The sequence below is a fragment of the Cheilinus undulatus genome, linkage group 6 (genome assembly GCF_018320785.1).
Source record: "Cheilinus undulatus linkage group 6, ASM1832078v1, whole genome shotgun sequence".
Taxonomy (NCBI): Eukaryota; Metazoa; Chordata; class Actinopteri; order Labriformes; family Labridae; genus Cheilinus; species Cheilinus undulatus.
The window spans coordinates 1,474,325-1,494,105 of NC_054870.1; the positions used below are offsets into that span (position 1 = coordinate 1,474,325).

At 40.2% G+C, this 19,781-nt stretch overlaps 1 protein-coding gene across 1 annotated transcript; it reads left to right on the forward strand.

The window, feature by feature from the left end:
• The first annotated feature begins 13,721 nt into the window (after nt 1-13,721).
• Nucleotides 13,722-18,408, forward strand: cacul1 (CDK2 associated cullin domain 1). Its single transcript, XM_041788888.1, has 8 exons — nt 13,722-14,151; nt 14,299-14,425; nt 15,615-15,717; nt 15,811-15,906; nt 16,048-16,150; nt 16,311-16,400; nt 17,506-17,644; nt 17,747-18,408. The coding sequence occupies exons 1-8, from the start codon at nt 13,842-13,844 to the stop codon at nt 17,784-17,786; spliced, it is 1,008 nt and encodes a 335-aa protein (XP_041644822.1). The 5' UTR covers nt 13,722-13,841; the 3' UTR covers nt 17,787-18,408.
• The last annotated feature ends 1,373 nt before the right edge of the window (nt 18,409-19,781 follow it).

Below are 19,781 nucleotides of genomic sequence, written 5' to 3' on the forward strand. Positions count from 1 at the left end.
GTTGCATTTTCATTGGGTGAATTTATTCCCTTGTATATTCAGTCATTTGAATTAGTTTTCCTGTAACCAGCTTTGTTTCATTTGTTTTAGGGTGTTAATTCTGTTTTGCTCTTTTCCAGAGTTGGTGTCCCTTAGTTGGGAGGCTAGGCACCCAGGATGAGGGCCTCCATCTACTGCATGCAAGTGTAGAGCACTGGGTCACAAGTAGGCTACCTTAGTTTGTTTGAGGATTGTTGTGTTGTTTGATGTGCTGCACAAAAGGGTGAGTATAAGGTAGCACCCCGCACCTTCCTTAGTGTAGTCTGCCTCTCAGCTAGTGGCATCCGCTCCACTTTCTGATTGATTTATTTTCAGTTAGGGCAGCAGCTGTAGTTTTAACGCCTTTTAATGATTTATACAAAGCCTTTTTAAGTTGTTAAAATAAAGAATCATTTTAATTCACTTCTCCAGTTGAGTTTTGCCTGTTTTAACCTTTTTTTAACAGCAGTCCCTGTATTGCCTTTTCTTCATTTGACTAATCAAAATAAAATGTAATATTTTGTTGAACCACTTCTCTTGCCTCCTCAGTCCTTACCGGTGTAGCCTTTAATTTAGCGTTTTGGAAAGGGGTTAATATAAATTATTTCCTGGGGTGTAAGTCCCCAGGTGGCATCGTTGGTATTTCTCCTTATTCAATCTTATATAAAAACACCTTCAGGCAAAGCAGATCTTTGCTAATGTTGGCAAAGATGCTAACAACAACACAGGATCAAGCCATGTACGTCAGGCTACGCCGCTGGAGTCCAGCAGACCTGAGGCCTGTACGACGAAGCTGGGTTTTCTCTTATCCAGATAACTTCAGGATTAACCCTGGATTTTCTGTACGACGAAGCTGGTTCACTTCTTACCAGGATAAATCGCCGTGGTAACTTAGGCTAAACGGCTAACCTGCTCCGGAGCAGGTTATGTTCTGGATAAGAGATCGGCGAGTATAAAAGCACCGCCTCCTGACCAATCAGTTCTCTTGGAATATGGCCGTCCCATTCTTAGAAGAGCCTGGTTGGTGCATGGAAAAAGAGAAGAGCGCTTAGGAGAGAAAGAATCTTTACGGAAAGACGGTAATTAATCCCGGTGATTTCATCCATACAGCAGAGACAGTGTGAAGAAATAAAGCCTTGTCATCCGCCGGTATGTTTTTGTATTTGATCTTCTGTTCCCAAGTCTTTTTTTTTTTCTCCACTAGGATTGCATCTGAAATAATGGGGTTAATAATAATAGTCACACATTATGTCCTTTGCACACTGGGTCCGATTATTTCGTCCGAATTTTTTCGCACGTAAAAAAAGAAAATCGAGCTCATGTTCTAATCCAGGTTGCACACTGACGCTGAAATTTTCATCCGTCATTTTTTTTTCGGAACTGACCCGATTTTATGCGAAATTTCGCATCAGTCCAAGTCAATTAAATGGGTGAGTGATGGTTTAAAACAGTGTCCACTGCTTCCTCCTCGCTTGCTTACCCTCACCGGACCCCTCCTCCCCCTCTCTCGCCCTGAAACCTCACTTTAAACACCCAAGATTGCTCAGTTATTATGTGGATATAAACCATGGAAGCATAACAGATGGGTGATAGATGATTCAGATCAGCGCCCTTTGCTTTCTCTCTCTCTCTCACTCACCCCCGTCCAACTCCTCCCTCTCTCCCACTCCCGAAACCCCACTTAAAACCCCATAGTTTGCAGATGTGTCATGTGGATATCAGCTATGGAAATATAACAGATAAAGGCATAGGCTACATTTGTAGCCTACTCACAGCTCATAACAGAGACTGAATAAAAAAGCTGCCCTCCATCTCTTCAACTTGTCTTAGCGCTATGACGCCTGGGCAGGTGCTGAATGGAGCTCTCTGTCAGGATGGATCCAGCGGGGTTTTAAAGGAGTGACAGAGATGCAGGCTCACAGTACCAAACTATTTGCCACCTTTTACGAATTTTCGCAATGAAGGCAAATAAAAAGGCATCAGATCCAGTGTGCAAGGTCCCAGTGCGTGACGTTTTTTTCTGATTACGGATCCGAAAATAACGGACAGTGTGTAAAAACCTTTACTGCAGAAACATGGATTAATGGAACGTGCGAGGAATTAATATTACAACACAAAATTCGCTGAGGAAGCTCTGCCCCAAACATCTGTGCCGAAATAGAGTGAAACCGAGTGATCAGAGTGCTGTCCATTTATATTGTCCCATAAATTAATTTTGTATAGTCTGACGAATTTACGCATTAACAGAGTTGGCAATTTTCTGCCAGCATTCATTCCTGGCTTTTGCTGCGGCGACAGTGTTGCTTCTGGCCTGGATGATTGATTTAAATTCCTCCTATTTTTGAAGAATGATTGTCTGTTCCTCCATTGAAAAGACGCTGCTCTACAGGCTTTCTCCATGTTTGTGATTGGTCAGATGCTGCAAACACCACCCCTTTTATGTGAGCGCGCACTGATCCAGATTGGAAAACCCTGGCTGCAATTAGCAAGTTGATAACCAGTTTCGTCATACAGCTGATCCAGATTGCAAATGTCTTGATAAGTCAATCCAGCTAAAGGAGAGATATCCAGGGCTTGTTAATCCAGCTTCGTCGTACAGGCCTCTGGATTTCTCCACACAACAACAATGTCTAAGCTAACTAATGCAGTCGGTAAAGGGTCGCCAAAGACTGCAGACCATCAACATTGTTGACAACAAGGGATTTAGGGACCGCGGATTTATTGAACCTTTATTTAATTCTCAAAAATCATTTAGGTTTCCCTCATTACAATGATGTCAAGATACAACAGAGACACATTAAGAACAAGTTAAAAATGAGACAAGAAAGTACAATCAATGAAAACAATTACACATTGTGGTGAAATGATTTCAGATCATCATCTTAAATTTTCCAAGAGAAACCAGTGTATTAATCCTCAGATTTTGTTGTAAGTTGTTCCACATTATAGGAGCACAGTAGCTGAGTGCAGATTTACCCAATTCAGAGTAAACTCTTGGGACCTGCAGCATTAAGCAGTCAGTAGAGCGCGTATTGTAATGTCCAGTGGTCCAGTTCAGCATATGAAGGTGTACATCCAGTTAGGGATTTATAGATAAAAACATACAAGTGTTTATCATGTCTTTGTGCCAGAAAAGTCCAACCAACTTTTTCATACAGAACAAATTGATGAGTGTTGTAAGGATCTCCAGTTATGAATCTAAGAGCAGAGTGATAAACAGAATCTAGAGGTCTGAGTGTGGAAGCGGCAGCGTGTCTATAGAGGATGTCCCCATAATCAAGTACAGACAGAAAAGATAGCTTCAATTAAGTTTTTTCCTGCACTTAGGAGGGAAGTTTGATTTGTGTCTGTACAGAAAACCAAGTTTCTGCCTAAGTTTACTGGTAAGAGTCTCAATATGGTGTTTAAATGTGAATGATTCATCCAGCCAAATACCAAGATATTTATAAACTGAAACCCTTTCGATACTTTTACGACTGAGTGTGGATAGTTGAAGGCCGTTAAAATCTACATCTCTAGCCCTGGAGAATATCATAAATTTCATTTTACCTGTATTAAGAACTATCTTAAGAGTAATAAAATCATTTTGAAGACAATTAAAAGCACATTGCAGTTTCTCTACAGCTAAGTGGGTAGAATCAGCAGAGCAGTGTAAAATAATATCATCAGCATAAAGGTGAAAATGACAGTCTGTTAATATTATTAATATAGATAGTAAATAAAATAGGGCCCAGGACTGCGGGACACCTTTAGATAAAGATAAAAACTCTGACTGAATGTTTCTAGCCTTTACACACTGGCGTCTATTGAAAAGATAGCTATAAAACCAATTACAAGAAATAAAATCAAAGCCAATATTAAAAAGTATCTGAATACGAAGACCATAGTCGACTGTATCAAATGCTTTAGATAAATCAATAAACACAGCAGCACAATGCCTCTTCTTATCAACGTCAGAAACAATAGTATTAATTATTAAAGTAGAAGCAGAAGTGGTGCTGTGCTTGGCTCTAAATCCAGATTGATGGGGGCTTAGAACAGAATGAACGGACAGAAATGTTTTGAGTTGTTTGTTAACCAGTGATTCCAGGACTTTTGACAGACAGGATAGTTGGAATATTGGACAGTAATTGCTAGGGTCGGCAGTATCTCCGCTCTCATATAGAGGGGTCACTTGAGCAGATTTCCAGATAGAGGGGAATACACTAGAAGATTCTGATAGATTAAAAAATGTAGGTAATTTGCTCAAAGATGAATGGAGATGAAAGCTTTAGGAAGAATGGGTCCAGATTATCTGCTCCTGTTGATTTCCTGGGATTGATAGATTGCAGTGCAATGGCTACCTCATATGAAGAGAAGGGCTGTAGTGTGAACTGAGGAGTATGGCTGTTGTTGTTTTTACAAGTGTCAGTTGTAGATACTGGTCCTGCATTATTATCATTAAATAAATGACCAGCAGCAATAAAATGTTCATTAAAAGCCATACAGATATCCATCTGATCTGATATTTATATTTGATATGTGTCGGCAACAAATTCAAATTTTTATTTTTAAAAGAATGTACTATTCTCCAAAATTTTGCTGGGTCCGATTGTGAGCGCTGGATTAACTCAATATAAAAATCTGATTTGGCTGTCCACACGTAAGCAGTGCACTTATTCCTAAACTGCCTAAAGGCACACCAATCTGATGGGCCTCCTGAGTGTCGAGCAAGAGACCAAGCTTTATTTCTTAATTTAAATAGATTGGACAGATCTATCTTTAATTCTTAGCTTTTTGAAAGGTGCATGTTTATTAACTATTGATAGGAAACTATTGGAGAAATAATTAAATGCTATATCAACATCAATGATTTCAGAAGTGAGCCCAATGCTGCTACAGCAGAGGTCATTTATAAAAGCTTCTTCATTAAAATTCTTTTTTAAAACCATTTTTGATTTACTTTTCTGCAAATGGGTACCTCTAATACAAGCTGTTGGGCAGTGATCACTTATCCCTTGATCAAACACACCAGAGGCTACAGTTTTATCAGTCCTGTTGGTCAGTATAACATTGATCAAGGTAGATCTGGGATAGTCTTTAGGGTTGGGTCTTGTGGGGTCAGTGATAAGTTGTGAAATATTTAGATCATTACATAACAACTTTAGATCATCAGAGGCATTGATTAAAATCACCCAGAATTATACATTCATTATGAGCATAGCAACAAAGAGGATCCCTCAGTTTAACTAAAGAGTATGGGTCAGCAGAAGGAGGCCTATACACTCATCCTACCACAATAGAATTGTTGTGCCTACATTGAACATTCAAGGCAATAAATTCAAAACATTTAGGTAAACTGACGGCATTCAAAACAGATACACTATAACGACTTTTTACATAAATGGCAACACCTCCACCCTTACCTGCTCTGTCTATTCTAAATAAATTATAATCCACAATTGCTACATCAGAATCACTTATGCCCTTTCTCAGCCAGGTTTCTGATATTACTAAAACACCAGGGTCTGCTTCTGACACCAGTATGTTTAAGTGATCTGGTTTTTCTTGTTTACACAAGCTTCTGATGTTCAGGGGAATCAATCCTAACCCTTTTCTTGATTTAAAAGTACTAGGATTATCATGGCAGAGAGAAGGTGATCTGGAGTTCAGCACAGGTAAGGGAGGAGGAGGCTTGAGAGAAAGAATTTAAATTGGGAGTTGCAACAGTCCGTTTTGATTGAGTCTTGATGAGATTATTACTGGAATGGCAGTACTATTTGGAACAGACAGTTTATGTATGAGAGAAGGCGCAATATGAACAGTCATCCACGGTGAGCCTGAGGTGACACACAGTAACTGCACGACTTCAGTGTCAGGTCCATATTACATGTTAAAAGAGTTACGCCTTTTTTATTTAAATGTCGACCATCACGGGCAAATAAGTCCACTTCACCCCAAAAGCCACCGAAGTTGTCAACAAACGGGACGCCATGGTTAAAACAGTATCCTTTGAGCCACACATGTAGCTGTCGAAGACTGCTAAAGTTTACATCTCCAAAACATGGTGACAGTATGGGGCCAGAGAACGCACTGCCTACCGCTGTCCAGCACAGTGTCAATAAGCTTAATACAACCGTGTTTGAGTGTCTCTGATTGCTGGGATTTTATGTCATTTGATCCAATATGTATCACAATGGATGCTGCAGCGGGATGCTCTTTGAGCAGGTCAGGTAATAAAGAGTTAATGTGGCTTACCTGAGCCCCCCTGGGTAACAAAAGGTAGTCACCTTCGCTATAGTAATATTCCGTACCATAGATGATCCCACAATGAGACATGAAGAGGACGATAATTGGGGGGACCCTTTGCCCACGCTCAGTTTTGTGGCTCCACTCAGTGTTGCTCCCCGGATAGCATCCGGATATCTCTGTGTAGTCACCGGGACCTGTTGCTGGACGGTCTAGCAGTAAAATTTGCCGGGGACCAAGTGCGCACTGGCCTTTCTTCCGTCCTGAAAGCCCGCGGTGGTGAAGAGCGGTGCGCAATGGTGTGTGGTGCCGCTGACGGAGGATGGTAGTTCCCGACCAGGGGAGGAAACTCTGATTCATCTAGTATGCTGAATCTGTTAGCCAGCAGAGGGTGTCTGGGTGACGGGTTGAGACCTGTGCCATACACCTTTGCCAACAGAGATCCAGGGCTGACTCACGGAAGGCGTGGAACAAAGAGGAGACTTTTCCTTAATTCCCACCTGAGGCACTGGTGGAGGTAGTAAAGTGGAGCAGAAAGAGCCCGTTGGCCTCGCACCCAGATGGAGCCATGGGTTGTCTGTCTGCGTTTGTGCAGTGCTGTACCAGGGAACAGTGGCGTCCAGGCTTCCAGCGCTGTCAGAGGTAGTTGGCACTGGGCCAAACGTCACCAGCGACTCCATATGATCCTCTGCTGCATATAATCCTCTGCTGCTCGGATTTGGTGCAAAATAGAGATCCTCTCATGAAGTTCCTTAATCTCCCGACTTTGTTGTTTGCACTTTGCACAATTGGAGGGCGAGGTAAGCAGAGGCATGATTTCATAAAACTTAGTTTATGTAAAGTTAAAATACTGACCAACAAGACAAGGGGCAACTGTCTTTAAGCTCAGAGATTTTAAAAGTCCATTAAAAGTCCATCAGCGGGTTTTAAAACTATGAGAAAACTTTGAGAAAATTAGCTGATTTAAAACCAAAGCATTTAAAAGAAATAGTCGTAAAAGGTGATAATTAAAACAATTGCAAAGTAGTCCAGCGTGCTGCACTGTACTGACGTGGCACTGCTCTGTGCTCTGTGTGCTGACGGCGCCTCTGTGTGCTGACGGCGTCTCTGTGTGCTGACGGCGTCTCTGTGTGCTGACGGCGTCTCTGTGTGCTGACGGCGTCTCTGTGAGCTGCGTTGGTAATGCTGTGCTGCGTCGATGGGGATCAATACCAGGTTCTCTGTTTTTGGAAAACCGAAAATCAATAACCTTTTATCTTATTGATACTGCTATGGAGTCTGGCAGGCTCTATGACATAACATCATTTTAAGGTAAAAAATACATCAGTTCTTGCAAAGGGAATATAATAGCACATCAGTATTGTGCATCACATTAAACCAGAATGTTGTATCTTCAACTCATACCACTCTCTTCAGCTGCTTCAGGACAGTTTTCTTCTTCAGCTGCTCAGATAAATGCTGAAAAGTGTTCTTGAACTTTAAAGCAGTCTTTTTTGTTAAAAATATTAGGTGGCTTTCACACTAGGGCCCCAGTCCTGGATCCGAGTGCACTTGAGCCCTAAGTCCAGTTCATTTGGGTAGTGTAAATGCAAACGAACCGCCCCTGGACACCGGGCCCGGGCCCACTTGGGGAGGTGGTCTCGGGCACAATTCAAGTGGACTCTAGCAAGGTTCAGATGAGATGTGAATGCAACCGCACTCGGATACGGGACAGAGCGCCGTATCAGCTTTATGACATCATCGTAAAAACTAAACTTCTTTCAACAGTGCGGCAGTTTGTTCACAATTTTTTCTCAATAAAGGGCAGAAATCATCAGAATCCAGCCAACAAATGGTCTGTTGTGACTCACCTTACAGATGGACACAAGTTGGAGTCAGTGAGAGGAGGTGCAAATGCAATAAAAGTCTCTTGTCACCTCAAAAACCGCTGTATCTGCACAGCACGAGCCCATTTAATCCTCTGAGCTGTAGTAGATGAACAGATATGAAGAGCAAAGTTGCTGGCATTCTTGAAAGTAATTTTAAGGGGGAGGGGGAGGAATCACGCCGAGGAGCAGTTTTAAACAACTGGGCCTAATGAGAAAGCGCCCTTAAACCAAGTAGACATATGTGGTGGAATCAGCAAAATGGAAGTTAGAGAACTTTAGCTGAAAGACTGAAAATATGAGGTGTTCAGGTAACTGTAACTTCAGTAAATTAGCCGACTGTATTCTCTATGTTGTGATGTGTTCAAATGTCACATAAAAATAGGAAACTTTAAGGGAGACCACTGGAAATCAGTCTAGACCAGTGCTTCTCAATCTTTTCAGTCCACAACCCCCAAAATAAAGGTCCAAAGGTCCACCTCCACTGTACCTGATGGTGGTTGCCCATGAGGGGTTAAAAATGGGAGAGCTTTCTGGGGCCCAGCCAAACTGGGGGTCAGCAAAATTATGGTCCATTGTAAAGTTAAGCTGTGGTATTTTAGATTTTACCTGAATAATAACCATTCTTTTCAAGGAAACAATTTTTAATTCATTTGTGTAGTGAGTAGCCCTCTTTTAAAGATGTAAAAAAAAATAGCTAAAATTAGTTAATAATGGCAACATAAAAAAAATGGTGGGAAAGGTGGAGAAATTAGATTTTAAAAGTAGCAGAAATGGCTTAGAGATGTCAACAATTGGAAAACAAAAAGTTGCAAAAAATGGATTAAAGTGGCAAAAATGGGCATATCAAGTGGTAAAATTGGATTCAAAAGTGGCTGAAATTACATTAAAGTGGCAAAAAAATAGGTGGAAATTTGGTGAAATGGGATGAAAATTGATATAAATTGGCAAAAAAGGGTCAGCTGAGGCAGAAAAATTCAGGAACTGGCAAAAAATGGCATATCAAATTGTGAAGTGGGGCTTAAAAAGTGATAAAAGGGGTTAATAGTGGCAATACTGGACCAACAGAGCCAACAACAGGCAGAGAGTTGCAAGATTTTTTTGTTTTGTTTTGTTTTGTTTTGTTTTGTTTTGTTTTGTTTTGCTTTTAAGGCATCTGGTGACCCCCTGTCTTTTTGTACCTGATGTCTTTGCCTGCTCGGCTTGTTTGCGGTATATAAATATGATTGCGCAGAGATTTAAGACACTCTGATTTACAAACCATTACAACTAAGCTGAGATGTTAAAGTTTAATATTCTACACTGAACATCTAGAAAACAAATAGCCTTTGTTAACTCCAGGAATTTAAATATGGACATGTATTCTAAATAGAACTTTTTTGAATAGATGCAAACTTAACTTATTTAAATTTGTGTATTAGAATTAATAAATGGATGAATTATAAATATATATTGATATTTCTATTTATCATTTATTTACATGTACCATATTTATGTGAAAAATATTTTAAAAAGAGGCCAAAATTGAATATTCAGATAGTTTCATTAAATATATTTTGAAAATACGTTCACTTTTATGTTTAGAGTGTTTTTTCTATTGAGATTCAGAAAATTGAAATATGTCATATCTAGGATTAATATTAACCCTTTAAACGCCAAAGTTGCAAAATTGCGACAAGCAATATTGCTGAATTAAACGGGCTCTAGCTGCAAATATGGTGCCTAATTGTTAATACTTTACACCAGGAGATGGCGGACATGACTAACTTCAATCCCAGCAGCATTTGTGGGTTTCTATTCAAAGTTTTGGAGAGAGAGTTTTGAAAGAGCCATCCCCGTTTGAGGAGACGAGGAAGCGATGATTGTAGTCGGAGTGTAACAGAGAGAAAGAGAGCGAGAATACTCACAATGCCGGGAGGAATAGGGGAATATTCATCCTCTGACATGACGTTCAGTCGTCCAATGAAACTATGGGTGAGTCTGACGGTGAGCCTGTGGCTCCCACAGCGCGTCTGTGCACCGTGATAGTCCACAAGCGGCACATACCGTGGCCAAGGAGGGAGGGGACGTGGTGGGGTGATCAAAACACCACGGAGGTAGGGGCAGCCATGTTAGAAGCCGTGGGAGAAAACTCACAGCCAGTGGCGGTGGGGGCCGCCTGGTGACATCAGAATATGCAAATTAAATGAGTGAATTTACTCCCATCACAAACTTCGGGTCATTCTGAAGATCTTTCTCATTTACAATATGCCTTTATCTCTAACCACTTTCAAGCTACAGCCCTTTGAAATCTTGATATCAAATTTGAATATTTTCTTGCAAAAACTCTGGCGCCCAAAGAGTTAACCAATAAATGCAATTTCTGCACATAACAACATTTTGGAAACCCCCTAAATGTGCAGACGCATAAAAAAAAAATAAAATACTGTGATTAATGTCGGGAGTAAGCGACATCCAAGCTCGTCCCTCTTTGTGTCTTGAGATAATTGATTATAAATCAGCACTACACAGATAAAGACTGACTGATCAAATCAATTTAACCTGTTCATGGATGAATTATGAAATCCTTGGTTTTCCATGGTTTTTATTTGTTAGGCATGAAAACAAGATTTGAATTCTAACTTTTTCAACCCAAATCCCAGAAAACTGTAACATACACATTTTTGTGTGTATTTTTCAACTATTAATTCAATCAGAGATTTCTCTGTTTCAGTCTGCTAAATCTCATTAGAACCTCTGAACTTAGAATGGGGAACAATGAAAACAAGATCCTATCATATCCAGACTAGTGGTTTATCAGCAAACGCGTGAAATGTTCACTGAGACTGTCATCCTTCTTTTCATGTGCAGAACTGAAAACCCTTGTTCAGACACTTGTGTCAGAAGTTCATTGAAGTACAGCTCAATAAACCTCCTTCTGCTTATTGGAATCCATACTTCGTTATTTTCCAGCTCTCTCATGCAAACTCTTATCAACGTGTAAGCGTCTTCATTTTACCCAGATGTATTATCATGGCTGCTAAGACTGTTGTCAGCATGCTTGTCTCATTGGCTTTGCAGAGAGACCTCAGAAGAGATGACTATCTCATGTGAAACATGAAAGCATGCAGCATGAAAAGCATACAGGGCACAGAGTCATTGAAACACTGCATACAGATGTGCTTTGTTTTTCAGGTGTATTCAGCATCATGGCACCTGTTTATATTTTTGGCTTTGATGAGCTGGGGCCAGTGATCCCCAGGGCCAAAGCAGATCTTGGGGTTCTTCCTCAGCATCCCTGGCTCCTTCAGCATCCACAGCTCCACTTTGACTTCTGCCAGCATTAGTTAATCCTTCTTCCTCTGGCAGCCACTTTTCATCACTGTCACTAACATCCTTCTCACTTGACTCAGATGGTATTTGCTCCACTGTCAGGCCTTCACACTCTGAGCACTACAAAATATGAAGATAAACGAAAAACAGCTGGTTGCAATCTAATAACTTTTATACATTTAATTTCAGCCAACAAAATTAGTACAGATGAAGTCTTTTGAAGAACAAATGTCACTGTAATTAGATTGAATTGTAGTTTATATATTGCTAATGGTGCATGATGTCCACTTTAGTGGACAGATGAATCATTTTAATTTTTTCCCAATCTAAAATCAATATTTCGAAAATTTGACAGTGGCCCAACTCCTCAGGTGTTGCTTGATGTTGCAATATTTTTTTAACCTGCAAGGATATCCTGGAATAGAAGGATTTTATGGAGATTCCAGAGGAACGTGGCATACCTGACTTTGTCATTGTATCTGCATTTATTTCCTCTTCAAACCAATCACTAGTAGACAGTGTACAGGATGATACACCAGGGCAGAGATACTCAGCGTGTGATACACATGTGGCTCTTTAGTGATGATTTGTGGCTCTTAAGTCTTAAAATATTGTACCCACAGAAATCCTTAAAAAGGGGAAACTTTGATCTCAGAAATTATCCACTGCAAGCCGCATCAATCAGTTTGTTTCCCACACTTTAACAGTAGGCTTTAATTGTCAGCCTTTATTTTTGTCTGTATATTTTCATTACCCTTATTTGCAATATTTCCCCCTTTCATTTTTTCCACATCAATCTCTGCTGCTTTCAGTGCATTTTTGCTACTTGTTTTTGCCATTTTCTATCTCCCCTATCTTGCTTCTTGCAATCAAATTCTACTTTATACCGTTTATGCCAATCTTTGCTGCTTTTTGCCCATTTTCCCATCTTTTTGCTGCTTTTTTGCTCATTTTAGTCACTTTTCATTCGTTTTTGCCACTTCTTGCCCATTTTTGCCCCTTTCCATCCAGTTTTTGCCCTTTTTATCCTGTATTTTGCAATTTGAAAATTTTCCCCTTTTCTGCTCATTTTTTGCCACCTTTCGCCCCATTTTTGCCACTCTGTTGCTTTTTTGCCCATGGTAGTCCCTTTTCACTCATTTTTTCCACTTCTTTTGCCAGTTTTGACCAATTTTGCCACCTGTAACCCATTTTTTTTGTCACTTCTCACTCATTTTGAAACTTTTTCTCTTTATTTTTGACCCTTTCCAACCAATTTTTGCCACATTTTATCTATTTATGACAATTTTTTCCTACTCTTACTAATTTTTTCCCACTGTAACCTATAGTAACAATAGACAGTGGCTCATGTAAAGGTATTTTTCAATAATTTGGCTCTTTAGTTGAGCAGGGTTGAGTAACACTGAACTAAAGTCTACTGTTGTGACTGGTGTGCAACTATACCATCCAAACCCATGCATATGCAAGATATTGGCTTTTAAATCGCTGTAGTAACTTCTATGCTAGTTACTCAACCCTGCTCAACCAAAGAGCCAAATTGTTGAAAAATGCCATCGCAAGAGCCACAATCCAAATGTTCAAAAGTGAGTAAAATGGGCAAAAATGCTATAAAAAGGTGGGAAAATTGGGTAAAAGTGGCATTTAATGGCAAAAAAGCTGCTTAAATGGGCGAAAAATATCAAAGAAGTAGGGTAAAAGTGACTAAGACTTGTTAAAGGGGGCAAAAGTGGGATAAAAGTGGCCAAAATGGTCAAAAAGTGACTCAAAGAAGTGGTTAAAATATACTTAAAACAGCAGAAATGGATTAAAAGTGGCAAAAAAGGGGGGGGGGGTTGAGCAGAAATTGAGAGCACAAGCTGTGAAAAGTTGGGAAAATGTGGTGAAAGTGGCATTTAATGGCAAAAGGAAGCAAAAATGGGTTTTTTAAAAATTGCAAAGAAGCAGGACAAAAGTGGCTAAAACTCATGAAAAGGGAAGAAAGTGGGATGAAAGTATCAAACGGTCGAAAAGTGGCTAAAAGAAGTGATACAAATGGTCTAAAAACAGCAGAAATTGATTAAAAGTGGCAAAAAAAATGTAAAAACAAACAAGTAAAGTATGTTGCTAACAAACAAACAAACAAACCCTGCCGATCACATAACCTCCTTGGCGGAGGTAATTAAGACAGAGCCACACGGTGAGTATCACTGTTCTGTGCATTTAAGGGTTAACCACTGTAGTTAAGGTACTTTAGTAAGTTACTGGTCTGACCCACACTCCAGTCCACTAGGTGGCGCAAATGCACCTGTCAGCGTTTTGCCCCCGCCATAAACGAGGATGAAGAAGTTGGACCGAAAGAAGGGGAAATCTGGCGTGAACTGCAACCATTATCGAAACAATGTTGATGTGGTTTAGCTAGGCGTGCACGTTTTAGGAATAATGATTATGGATGTGATGGAAGATGACACCTTAGACGTAAGAGACGACCACAACCACAACTACTGTGCGAGTCTTAGCGCCAGAGTTGTCTCCAGCAGCCCGGCGACGGACGGAATGACAGCCCCGGAGCCTCTCAGTCTACCAGGAGAAAAACCGGGATGTAGGCGAGGACCAGTGTTTACTGACGGTCAGGGACTGAAAAATCTGAAAGACTCTAACTGTGCAGGCAACAAAGTCAGAGAGCCCCATAACCCGGCTCCTTCGTCCGCAGTCGAGGGGAAATTTACCGTCGATTCTCCCTCAAAATTCCGTAAGTTGGTCTAAAACATGGTGACCGCAGGGCCTGACATCCTGTTTACAAGCTGCTTGATCATGAATGCACTCTGATTGTTTAGATCGTCAGGAGAAATGTGAGGCACATAGAAAACCTGCCTGTTCTCTGCTGTTTCCTACCCAGTTCTCAATGCTATGGCTGTAGAAGACTACCGGAAAAACCACTGGCCAAACCTCGAAAAGGCAATTGATCGTCTTTTGGTTCACAATCCAACAGACCACATCTCTGTTTCCTACGCTCAGATATATAGGTAAGACAAAAACAGTGGAGTATTTACAAATGAACAGCTTAGGCTAGGTTTTTCCCATGAGAGATTTCAGTAAGAACTCTTAAAAATAAATGACTCATGCATCCTTTTAAGTATTAGTAAGCCCATGTCTGCCATGAAGTACAGTGCCATGAAAAAGTATTTGCCCCCTTTTTGATTCATGATTTTTTTTTTGCATATTTATCACAGTTACTAGTAAATGTTCCACATCATCTAACCAATTTTTGTATTTCACAGCGACAACCCAAGTAAATAAAAAAACGCAGTGTCTGGATGATTATTTATTTTTTTAAGGGGGAAAAAATCCAAACCTATCTGGCCCTGTGTGAAAAGTAATTGCCCCCCTTGTTAAATCATGAGTTAACTGTGATTAACCACAGTTAATTAAACAGATAGGTTTTTAATTTTTCCCCCTACATAAATAAAATCATCATTTAGAAACTTTGTTTTTACTTGGGTTGTCTGTGTGAGATATAAAAATTGGATTGATGATCTGAAGACACTTAAATATGCAAAAAAGATCAGAAATCAGAAAGGGGGCAAATACTTTACCACAGCATTGTATATACCACACTTAAGTTTCCCAGAGGAGAAACTCTCCTAAAGTTTGAAAGTAGGGTAAAGCGTATGTGGTTAATCTTTGGCTCTCATTCGTTTTACCACGCCACAACTCAGCCTAAGTTGCCAGATAAAGGTCACATTTGTCTCCCAGGTTGATGCTATGAGGGAAAGATAATCATATATTCATATGACAAGTGTAATTCTGAATTGGCTTTGCCTGCAACATGGTAGGTATAGAATGGAGAACCAAACTCCTTCCCTCTGCCAAAGAGGACCCGGCAGGAAACCTTTGGGAACCTCCCCTAGTCAGCTGGCCTCCTGATTAGGTATGAATTGTTTCCATGTAACAATCCAACTAGTAGCTCCCCAGCTGTCCTGGGTGTCCCCCCACATAATAGGATTTCTGATTTTAAGTGAGCATGTTATATATTTACAGCCTCAAGTAGCAGTGAGCCTGATTGTCTTCCAGATCAGACTGGGAAAAAACACCACACTAAGATCTGGCAGGATAATGTTTGAACCATCTGATTTTGCAATCAAAAACATTTTTATTTAGAAAACAAGAAACAGTTTAACAGTGATTTGTCTTTGTCTTGTTTTTTGTTTTTAGTTACGTCTACAAGTGTGTTTGTCAGCAGCACTCAGAGATGCTCTATAATGATTTGATAATAAAAGTAACAGCTCATCTGCAGCAGGTTTCCACCCATCTAGAAGTAAGTAGATTTCTTTTTATGTCTGTGATTCCATTTTACAATGAAATGATTATTCAGAATACACAGGAAAGATAAAATGTCAATGTTATTCAGGCCAGCCCACCAGGGAATGTCATTGAGAACTTCAACAGTGCGCTGACCCAGTACACCTCGTCTCTTCAGTGTATAGTTCCGGTATTTATGTACTTGGTAGGCATACTTTCATCAGTCTGATATGAGAAATAGATTTTTAAAATAACAGAAAATTGAGTTAACGTAACCAGCAGACTTAGGTCTTGCTTGTATTCACCATCCTGCATAAATATGTGCCTTTCTTTTTGAACCTTTCAGAACAAGTTCTACATTGAGTCCAAGCTAAACAGAGACCTAAAGAAGGATCTGATGAAGCTTTTTTCTGATTATGTTGCAGAAAAGCATTTGGAAACATTGATGCGTAAGTGTATTGCTTAATTTTTGAAAAGTTATTCTTACTTGTGATTGTATCCAGGAATCATTTTTGTTTTGTTCCTCTCCAATCTTATGAGGTACATCACCTGAACCCTTGATTCCAGTTTGAAGGGTTTCTGAAACATTATTTATCATTTATGTTTTAGCTCTGCTGATTGAAGCTCATTCCATGCCATTTCAAGTGCAGCCATCAACAATGGCCAGTGTGGTTAAAGGCCTCTATAGCCTTAGACCAGGTGAGTGTGTTCATCGTCCTTATCTCTGCTGTAAGCCTTTAGAACTGTTTGATTTAATGTTGTTTAAATTCATCAAGATAATATAACAAGTTACTTTTTTATAAGAAGGCAGTCAAATGAATGTAAAGATTTATAGCAATTAGCAGTTACTGAAAATCCCCTTAAGGGGCACAGCCCTTTTAAAGATCGGTTGTAGATTGCAAAGAGTTGTGAGTCTGTTATACCTTGGTCTTGGTGAATACACTGGAGGGTGTCCATTCGCCTTTGATTTAAGACTTTTGAAGTAGTTCCAGTCAAAACGTCATTACTCTGTTCCAAATTAATGAGCTGCAGCCGTTAGATGAGAAGGGAAACCAAAGTAATCTGAAGCAGTTATCATACTCTCCAAGGACACAAAATGACAAATTCAAAACAACAATCAGCTGTTTAATCATTTCATGTAGTTTATTTGGAGAATACTACAACAATGATGACAGATGCTGCTGGAGAATGACAGGTACAAATAGTTAACACCAGAAAAAGACAACTTTAAGGTGAGTGTGATCAGTGCAGTATCCGCTGAACATCAGCATGTGGTATAAAAGCCGTAAAGGTGGAAAAATTCATGATATCGGAAAATATTGTGTTGTTGTCCAAAATATTGATATTGTATGGTATCAGGATGAAACTGGTGATGTACACCCCTAGAATGCTGTGTTAACGTTGGCAGCTATTTTTAATTTTAATCTTAATTTTAGGCACATTTTAGTCATTTTTACCCTTTTTAGTTTTAGTCTAGTTTCAGTCCATGAAAAGTCCTCACATTTTAGTCTTAACTTTTAGTCCAATCATTATTTTCTTGCCTAAATCTGTTACAAAACCATGGTAGTGTGTTCTATGCACTCTGTCTAACCTGGGGTCCCTGCTTTCTACAGCTGAAAGGCAGAATAGCCTAATTTTCTGGTGTTAGCAGTTTTGACCTCAGTGTATCACTCGTTTTTTGTGTAGGTGCTCGGGGTGTGTGGGGGGTCAAGCTCTTTTTAGATACAAGTAAGTGGGCTCAAAGGAATAAAGGGTGGGAACCACTGGTCTAGTGTGTACTTACTGAGTGTCTTTCCTCTTTCAGAGTGGGCCAACTTAGCCCCAGCTCTCTTCTCAGGGTTTATTCCCCAAATCAACCCACCAGCTGTGGAGTCTCAGCTCTCTGATTATGCTGCTTACGACAAGAAGTTACAGATGGAACTCTCAATGAATGGGTTTCCAAGGTCAGTGTTTTGGGCTTCTTAAAGGGACACAGATATAAAGAGATGTATTCTCACACACTTATCTCAAAGTAACTGATGTTTTTTCTGTTTGTTTCTACCCAGAGGTGACCAGTCTCTCAAACGAGCCAGCAATGAGTCCTGAAAGCAGAGTCACGGTCATCAAAGTGTTGCCGATCGACTGCTGTGCCTCCTGCCTCTTTATCACTAGGTGGATCAATGCAATAGTTACAATACTGACAGTGTGTCAGCTCATCTCTCCCAGACAGGTGGTCCTGCACTGCTAACACCAGAAAATGATGTCAGTTTTGGAGCAGCTTAATTCATTGCACTTAAAAAGCACAATGACTTCTATTAAAGTTTCTGCAGTCATCAATGATGCATCCATCTCCAGTGCTGCTAAGGTTGTTCTTTCTTCTCTATTATCTGAAGAGTGCCTTTACTGTTTCTGTTCAGATCAGAGATCCTCTCAAAGGATTGGTCGATAAGAACTAAATCATCCCTAAACTTTCATATGGTGTTGACTTTTGGTGGATCAAGCAAATCAAGAACTTGTATTGCAGCTTGTTATACTGTCTATGGGAAATATGCCTTAGTTTCACATGTTGTATCTGTAATTTACACCCCCCACACACACACACACACACACTCACACACACACACACACTGAGTAAAGCTGGAGGAAAATAATGAGGTCATGATGCCATCTATTTGATCGATTTTGTATTGCTGAAAAAAGTAAACAAATGATCAAAATAAAATTCTCTTTATTGATGTTAAATGTTTTTTACATTTTCCTTACAGTGATATTTCTGAGCGGTCACTGACCTGCCTAAGTGAGCGCATTAACTTTTATTCTGTTCATTTCTGTGATTTTGACATTGGATGAACCTGGCTGCACGTTGGTGCAGGGAAGGAGTGGGCGCTAATACGGTAATAGCATCTCCTGGGGTAAATCGTCACTTTTGATTTAATCACCATGAAGAAGCTTTGTGTTCCATAAGTGATGATAACTCCTGCTACTGATGTTAGGCTCATGCATACTTGAGCGTCACAGCTCTGGTGCAGCGCTGTGGTCGTCTTCAAAGTCAAACTTGTGGCCGTGCACCGTTGGTTGTAGTGTGATCAACGGCATCGTGAGTTTAAAAACGTGTTAATTCCTTTTTCTGGGGGTAATCAAGTGATGGGAAATGATCTGAAGGATGTTTAAAACCATGAAATGTTTTTACTAATAATTAAACATGTAAACCCTTAAACTGGGATACGCAGATGAAGTTAAAGGGTAATTGTTTACAGGGTTTCCGCGGGGCATTAAAAAGCATTAATGGTCCTTGAATCGATTTTGCGAAAATTAAGGCCTTAAATGGCATTAAAAATCATTAAATTTGATTCTCGGTGTCATTAAAAATTCTTTCTGTAGTTTTCCAGAAAGCCCAGTCCATTTATTTCTTATTTCTGGTACATTTTAGCCTCAAGTGGAATGTTTTTTCCTCTCATTATGCGCAATCGTGTGCGTCTGGAGCGCAAGCGGCGACGCTCCGCCATGGTGAGAGACTGACCTGCTGCAGCTCTGACAGACGGGGCAGGCTCAGGGCAGACGCAGTACAGGTGTCATGTTGGAGAGGAGCGCTGCTATAATCCAAAGTTTTATTTTCAGGCACGTAGGCTAGACGAAGGTAAAAACGTGTAGTAGCGTACTCCTCCGTTAGCCTCGTCCTCTCCAGTTACGCACTGACGGTCGCAGTGAGTTGGCTGTCAGTGAGAGGACAGAGCGCTCAGTCTGCGCTAACTTCTGATTAAAGATTAATGTATAAAACGATGCATTTTTTTCTCCACTAATATCGTAGCTGCTGCTGTTTAGTTAACAAGACAATACGCGTCTGAATGTAGCATACAGGTCTGATATGACACGGACAGACAGACAGACAGCAGTGTACGAGGGAGAGAGAGAGAGGAGCCCACACTGCATAAACTTTGCGCGTATTGTTAGGGTAAAGACGTGATTTGGATATAGTTTTTTTAAATTACGTTGAACTACAATAAATCTGATGTTATGACTACACTGTAAGAGAGAAAAGAGCGTCTGTTCATTTACATTAGCTCTATAAACATCAGACCCCAGTGTGATAATATGGACCAA